Source organism: Balearica regulorum, chromosome 18 (assembly GCF_011004875.1).
Source record: "Balearica regulorum gibbericeps isolate bBalReg1 chromosome 18, bBalReg1.pri, whole genome shotgun sequence".
Classification (NCBI taxonomy): domain Eukaryota; kingdom Metazoa; phylum Chordata; class Aves; order Gruiformes; family Gruidae; genus Balearica; species Balearica regulorum.
The window spans coordinates 6967821-6975816 of NC_046201.1; the positions used below are offsets into that span (position 1 = coordinate 6967821).

Here is a 7996-nt window from a genome sequence, read left to right on the forward strand (position 1 = left end):
TGGGTGATCTGTCACTGCGGGGCTGCTGGCTGGCACCCCGCTGGTCCCGGCCGACGTGTCTGCGTGGCACCATGGGACTGAACGGATCGGCCTGGCCTGGCGCAGAGAGGGACTGCGTGCCCGTGCGGGGCCGATGTGCAATGGCAGCTGCGTGTGACACTCGCCCGTGCTGCCCTGTGCCAAGGGTGCGTCTGCCCGGCACTGAGCCGTCCCGCAGATACCGCAGGGCTCGGAAGCAGCCGGGCTCCGTGGGTCCAGGCAGGAGCTACACGAGCGTGGCCGTACCATGTCTGGGAGCTGGGCTGGCCTGTTCGGTGTCCCCTTGCACTGCACCACGTTGGAAAACTGATCCAAAATGTCCCCTGTGCAAGCAAGCCCTTGCACACCAGGACTGCATGCCCAAAGGGGGCTGGGAGGCACGTTATGCCTTGCACAACCCTGGGTCGCAACGCAGCAGATCACTTCCACGCTCACTTCGCTTTAAGTGCAGGCTTTATTCCCAGGGGTTTAACTAGGAGCAGAAGTTAAGAATGCATTTTAGACCTCAGGCTTAAGTGCTGTAATGTGCTAGCTGGAGCAGCAATGAATCGTGCGCTTTTTGCTCTCAGCTACGTTTGCATCCCAGCTCTGCTGGAACAACCAGATACGTGTCTCCCGAGTCACTCCAACACTCCCACACTTGCAAAATCTTTTAGCTTTTGGAAAAAAAGAGCCATATAAAGCCAGTCTTTATTAAACCTTCATCCTTCGATGCCTCTGTGTTAGAAAGTATGGCAAGAACATGCCACTTCCTACGGCTTGCTTGAAAAATGACAGATGAGCCATCAAAACACTGGCATTTGCCACAGCCAGGGATGATCCGGCAGAGGAGGGCAGCGGGGCTGGCATCTCCTGGCTCCAGAAAACAGTCTTCACAAGAACATACACAAACGTTACGGACCTTTAATTGGAGTTTTTCTCAGGTACACTTAGGAAAGGTGCAACAACAACAACAAAAAAAAGCAGGTATTTTCTTGGCCAGCAAATCTAGTCCAGACTCCTCTCCCTCCCACCCAGCTTCTTCTGGAATGATACAGAAAACCGGAGATTTAGATCCGTTCCTGCTGCCGGCGCATTTCAGACACGAGCCAAGCCCAGACCACTGGGAGAGAAGCCCAGGTCTCCATCATGCTGTGGTCTCTGCCCATAGCTCGGCTGCTGGTGCGGGGCACGGAAAGCCTTCACAGAAAGCAGCTGCCCCCACGTTCAAGGTTGTTACCCTCACTGCTATTCTTCAGCAAAATACCCAAGGTGTGAAGGCTTTGGGGGGGTTTGGAGCCTCGCAGGTCATGCTGAAGCCCAGCATCTGCCTATTTAATGTCCTTTCCCCAGCCCTTATCGCACCCACCCCAACGCATGCCTGCAAAAGCAGACACGTGCCGCCCGGGCACCAGCCACCGTCCTGCCGCCCGCCCCGCAGCAAGTCCGTCAGATGGCACCATGGAGCAGTGCGACTGCACCGTCCTTCCTCCCGCCCGAACACGTCTTGACACCGGGCCAGCTGCGCACCGGCCTTTGGTGGAAGGCAGAAAGCTCCGGGCACCGCCGTGGTCGCTCCCTGAACCCAGGGAACAAAGAGCAGTGATAAGGCTGGCCGCACCACGTTCCCCCTTCCCTGCAATGACAGTCCTTAGCGAGGCAGGATTTTTCCAGGATCAGCCTTTTCTTTATTTAAGGATTTTTGCATAGGCAAATGTTACATTTTTTGGACACGCAAACGTTAAAAAGATCGATCCTATGTGTATGCACGTGCTCACGGCCACAGCCCGTGCTGTCTGTCTTAGGGTATTTAATCATACGCGTATATACAGTGGCCTGGCGGAAAATGTTTTCCACGGTTTGAAAGAGTGCTCTAAAAGGGTGAAACCGATAAATGCCTTTAAAGGGTGTCCACTCGCTGCGTCTGTGCCTGTGCAGTTCGGTTGCAGCAGCTTTTGTGTCTGTGTAATACAGTCTGCAGACCGTGCACTGCACTTTTCTATTTTGAATTTTGTTCTGACTCCTCTTACTTTACTCTCTCACCTATAAAAGCAGGATTTCTAATGAAAATAAGCAATAAATTTGGTGTAAAGGATTTTCAAAAGCAAGACAGCTGGCAGCACACTGCCATCCTACTGCCTTGGACTTTTTGTGACAGACAATATATTGATTAAAACAAGAATAGGGAAGTGCAATGGAATGAGGGTGTTCACTGACCTTGTTCTGATGACAGAAAAGTCATTTCGGGGTGAGACTGTGCCTTGAGCTTCTACAGGGACCTGTTGTCCTGGGCATAGGATCAAGGGAATTTTTTTCTCCAGTAAAGATGGCAAGATAGGTAGTAGTTGCCATTTAAAAATGAGGTACATTCCAAAGAAAAGGGCTAGGAAAATTTCAATTAAAAGAAGCAAATTCATAATGCATAGATTGGTTAAATGTGCACAATTGTAAATATAGACAATAATTTACAGGCTTTTCTCTTGAAATATTAGTGCTGCTATAAAGAGACAAGAGTGTGACTTACTTATAATGACTTACCATAGCATTTCCATACCATAAATGAGACAGATTAAGTTGACATTATATATTACTTAGCTGTGTACCAATTAGCTAAACAAATGCTATGAATTCCGTCATTTATGATGGAAGCTACATAAAAATTGTATAATTACTGCAGTGAGTCATCTAGTTAAATGGCACTCCTATATGGACAAATTGATTTCAATGCAAGATTAATAGCCTTTTGCCCCTGTTTTACGTGCTTGCCAAAGACCATACTACATTGTTGCTAAGCATCATTAATGGATTAAAATAAGGGTTCTGCATAATTCCTACGGTGTATCTTCAAACAGCTTGTTTAGTTTGTGCACTAGCCTAGCGCTCGTTAGCCCTACGTAACACACGGGTCTGGAAGGCTGACACGCGTGAAGGAGGTTAATGCAATCCTAGGAACTCTTTCAAAAGCTCGCAGGTTTTCTTGTGGATGACTTCGCGAAGTTTCCGCACGCGCCGGATGCTGGAGGTCCCCACAAAGCTGTCTGGCTGTAGGACAGCCATGCCATTGTGGACGTCTCCCATGATGATGAGCTGGCCATCCACCGTGGTCATGTTGGGACACGGGCAGCTCCAGTCCATGTTCAAAAGCGTGATTTCTAGTGGTTCCTTCCCCAGGAATTTTAATCCCATTTTTTCATCTTTGAGAATCTCCTCCACTGTCACCAGAGCATGTCCCGAGTCTTGGTCTTCAGTCAGCTCTGTTATACGGCCCAGGATAACAAAGTCGCTTTTGCAAAAGCTTGTCACCAGCTTCTGGCGTGGTTTGCAAGCTTTGCAGTGCGTGTTCTTCGGGAAAGGGCACATCTCTTCACAGGCCTCCCGACTCTCAAAGTTGTTCTCATTGCCTCCACACCCGCCGTAAATGAAGGACTGGCACTGCTTTGTCAAGCTGTTATAGGCCCATCTGGGCTCATAGGCTTTGCAGTGACCTTGGAGGGCTGGCAGATTGCAAATGTTGATTGGGCCGTTCATGCAGGTTAACATACAGTTCTCGTAGGTCTCAAAGTGGTTGAGGTTGCTGTTACAGTTCCCATAGATGAAAGTAAAGCAGTTGTTTTTCTTTGCATCATAGTACCACCTGGTCTGCTCTTCCCCACAGTCTTCGCTGTCTGGTTGTTTCAGGCATTCATCGGTTGGAAAATGTGTTTTGTTTTGGGAAGCTTCTTTAGATGTGGGTTCTCCTTTGATGACTGACAGGGGGAAATCAGCCCTGAGAAGGCCACCGCTGTTTTTGGCAGTGCAGGTGTAGATGCCTGCGTCTTGGAGCTGCGTGTTGTAGATGACCAGTTGGGCAATGTTGGTGACCACGACATTCCCTCTGACGTGATTTGGCTTCATAATGACTTTTTCTTTCCCATCAACCTGCTTCTCCCATGTGATTTCTGGCTTGGGTCTCCCTGTAACATCACAGAGGAAGCTGACGGTCTCTCCCACGTAGACCGACTGATGGACGGGGTTGTTCACTAGGGCGGGTGGCAAGATATCAATGACTGTTGTCTCGGAATAGGCAGTAGTAGGGCGAGCTGTTGTTTCTGGTGGGATAGGGCTGGTGTTTGGCCAGGTAAGATGGTACCTACAGGTGACTACATTCAGTGTAATGCCTTTGATGCAAGCTTCGGCATCCATGTAGCACTTGTTGTAGTAGGTGAGCCCGTCGGAGGCACAGGTGAAGCTCGGCTCCTTCTCACACCTGTCCTTGCACTTGCAGACGGGTTGCCCGTCCCAGATGTCGCATTCTGAGCCTTGTTGGATGCACATGAAACGGTCGCAGGTTGCCTCTTTGGGCATTCCCACTGGCCCTTTTTTCCCCTTGACATCCATGTACCGAGCCGCCACACAACTCTTCGTTCCACAGACATTGGGGCAGCACTTCTCAAAGGTCTCACACTCCTGTAGGGAAGGAAAAGAACCCGATCATTACTGGGGACAGAGTAAAGTCCTTTTTAGAGACGCAGCAAGCAAAGAGACCAGAAACTTCCAAGGTGTTAGCTCAGGGGACCTGGTCTGCCGCAGATATCTGCAGTCTGAAACTCAGTGTCCCCACCTGGCAATGAGTGGAAACATCCCTCCAGCCTCTCCCGAGAGGTGTCTAAACACACTGGGGTTTCTGAAGTGCTTCAAGAGAAGACTCTCGAGAAGGAAAATGTATTTCTTAAACACTAGCCTCATCATAAGCCTTTCCTAGAGTCACATGGACTTCTTGACTACCGAACCAACAACCCCCCTTCCGCACTCTCCGAAATGCCTGAGGACAAGCCCTGAGAAACAAGAGCGGATGGAAAGTCTTATCATATGGCTGTAGGCAGTAATCCTTCTTATTTTCCACAGAAGTATGTAAAGTATTATTTGAATTCCCTGAGACTAACAGCCTACTCTTGGAGGTGAAACTGCCAAGGATTTGTAATTGTTCACATTGTAGAGGAAATAATAGAGTATCTCAAAAGTAAGGAAATTCTTGCTCCAAAAATAATTTTTCTATGGTATTTAGAAAAACAAACCCAAAACAGCTCATTATGGCTTCTCTGTCCTATTTTAGTCCTATTTTCAAATGCAGCATTGCTCTTCTAGTGATTTATTACAACCCGTCTCAGCTACAGTCAGCTCTAAATTGCGGTTAATTTTAGCATAATTTTCATCTTCTGTGCAGAAAAGGTATTTGATATGTGTGATCACAGCTGCTGTGTTGTTACGGATTACTTTAAGGGACCATGAACACTGCTACCGTGTACCCAACGGGGCACACTTCCACCATGTGTTAAACCTCTACAACCCCCCTGAAATCCAACGGCTTTCTCCCTAAGTGAGAACAAAATGTTTTTTTAAGCTACCAAACTAAATAGCTTCCCCTGAGTCCACTATCCTTTCCTTATTGGGAAAAAAGATGACCTAATAACATAACTCTCTCCCCATTTCCAGCGACACATTACTAGGTTTCAGAAGCAAAGCTAGAAACCAGAACGGGTAACGGTTTCAGCTGAGGGTAAGGAGCGTGGCTTTAGCAAAGCTGGTGGCAGAGTCCCTGGCTGCTTGCAGACCACTCACTCCATGCGAGGTCCCAGGACGCTGTGCTGCCACGAGGCAAAAGCGAATAGTTTTAACCAGTGGCTTCTGGCTTTCAGTTTTTGACCAGTAAGTTATTAAAACAATGTCCTCTGCTGCTGCTGCTGCTGCTGAGTTTTTGCGGATGATTTAATATTCATTGCTGCGCCTGGTAGTTGAAATAAAGGGGGCTTAGTTGGGAATGGCAAAAGTAAAACCAGCACCTTCATTCAGAACACATGGGATCCATCTGAGCAAAACTGTTTACTTGATGGCCAGCCTTTTTCTCTACTTACACCTCCAAAACTCCTTTTAGCACTGCAGAAGCAACCTGCCTACAGAACACAAACCCAATGACTTGTTTTAGCACGGTGCACGGTGCTGTCAGCCTGGTTTGGGCTGCAGGACCTTTGCCGTCGGACATGATGTAAGAGGCAGGAGGAGCAGGTATTTTCAGATGCCAGCTTGAGCTGGCAGTGCTGACGGGTTGAAAAATGAATTTTGAGGTTGTAAGCTAAGCACATTTTGAGCTGGGAGCATCACAGAGAACGTCTGCATGGTCATTTTAACCATGCCCCTGCACTGCACTCCAAGCACACTTTGTGTTTCAAGTGCAGCAAAGGCTGATGCTTTACATGTTAAATCAAACGGTTTCATACATGATTCCTCCCAGGAATATAAAGCATTGATGATGGCCACCACCACCAAAGAACATGGTGACACTGCTAAAATACTGTGGATTGACCCCAAGGCATGCTGAGTTCTGGAGCATCAAATTCGGATGTTTCTTTTGACAAGAAAGTATGGAAAATGATGCAACGGAGCAAGTGCTGTACCCACATCGGCATAAGTGACAGCTGCCACACACCTCCCCACTTCACTGATAACTCATCAAACATTTTCTATAGGTCACGGGTCAATTAAATACGTGCGCTGTCTGCATCAAGTCCTGCATGGTGCCGGCGCCTTTCTATCTGCAACAGAAACAGACTGCGGTGCAAACAAGCCCACCGACAAACCCCATCGCCCGCATTGCAGAGAGATAAAAATGTGCATCACTCACCAGATCAGCTTCACATTCTCTCTTGCAAGTGCTCTGCGCATCTACCCACAGGTTGGGGTTCATGTCATTGGGGCATATCCCAGCGTGGGAATACCGGATTGGAGGTAGGGCTCTCCCTTTCAGAGAGACCTCCAGAAGCAACAGGACACTGCTCTTCCCCAGCAAGATCCACATCCACCGCGTGAACAGCACCAACATCTCAGAACTTCTCCAGGGCAATGGCAGTGACTGAGCTGGAGGTCGTTCTTGTTTGCTTGGGCTTGCTCTTTTTTTTGTTTTGTTTTTTTTGGTAAGCCTTAAATTTTCGAGGAACCCAAATGCACCTGACTTCTGTAAAAACTTCAGCAAGCTCCTTTGCTGCCTCTGTTGATAGTGCAGTTTGGTCTGGACCTCATTGGATTAAAGGTCCTAGGAAGTTACCCCCTTATTTTAAGAGAAATGCTAATAGTCTGAGCAGAGTTAGCTCTATTTATACCCTGCCTCTGTTAACAAGTCAGAAAAAGTAAACTTGATTTCTTTGACAGGCACACGCTTCCTATGTCCTGGTGGCAGTCAGACAGATTTGTTGCAAGAAAAAAAAGCTGGAAAGAGTTTAAAAGGCTGGAACTGGCACGGTGGGACCCCTGCATGTTTCTGAATGCAGGGAGGCCTTCTTAACCCCTTTAGACCTAAAGTACTTCCCTATGCTAAGAATGGCATTTACTTCTGAAAGAGTACTTGTCTAAATAACACGGACCCGCGGTCAGGGGATTTCCCCACGGCAAGGGGCTACACAATCACTTGCTAAAAGGAACAAGTAATAGGATTGAAGCAATTAAAGCTAGAATATCATATTTTAACAAAGGAAGTAGGGAAGAAATAACTTATTTAAACTTAGAATCGGCAAAACAGTATGTCTTCATAACTTCTCCCGGGGTTCCTCTGGGCTTTTTTCTTCTCTTTGGTGGGGAGATTTCCAGGATGCAGGTTTTAATGCTGCCCTCCAACCCCACCAGCAAGATGTTAAAAGTGTCCCCGAATTCCTCCACATTTCCTGACAGCCAGATCCCATTGTACAGTGCATTGCTGACCCCTTTAACAGCGACAACAAAAAAATAGTAGAAGTTCAACTCTATGGAAACCTGCATAAAGGAATGTACAGCATTTTTGCATTTGGGGGCGGGGGGGGGGGGAAATTCAGTCAAGCTGAGATCCTCGTTCCCTGATTCTTACAGCAAGGGGCTGATCCTGCTCGTGCTGAACACGTGCCAAAATCCAGAGACGAGTGGCAGAAGTCAGAGTTGCTCAGCACCTTCCAGGATTACAGCCTTTGGGCTGAGT

At 47.9% G+C, this 7996-nt stretch overlaps 1 protein-coding gene across 1 annotated transcript; it reads right to left on the bottom strand.

The window, feature by feature from the left end:
* Positions 1–1759: 1759 nt before the first annotated feature.
* Positions 1760–7348, bottom strand: WFIKKN2 (WAP, follistatin/kazal, immunoglobulin, kunitz and netrin domain containing 2). Its single transcript, XM_010298393.2, has 2 exons — positions 6677–7348; positions 1760–4464 (listed from the first exon to the last, which is right to left on the bottom strand). Exons 1-2 carry the CDS (start codon positions 6872–6874, stop codon positions 2953–2955), a joined length of 1710 nt encoding a protein of 569 aa, XP_010296695.1. The 5' UTR covers positions 6875–7348; the 3' UTR covers positions 1760–2952.
* Positions 7349–7996: the final 648 nt, after the last annotated feature.

What these genes read in the sequence shown, in the direction of transcription:
- WFIKKN2 (XM_010298393.2), bottom strand. Translation starts at nt 6,874, where the DNA reads ATGTTGGTGCTGTTCACGCGGTGGATGTGGATCTTGCTGGGGAAGAGC. An exon ending in GAGAATGTGAAGCTGATCTG is followed by an intron (nt 4,465 to 6,676) that starts GTGAGTGATGCA and finishes CCTTCCCTACAG; the next exon opens with GAGTGTGAGACCTTTGAGAA.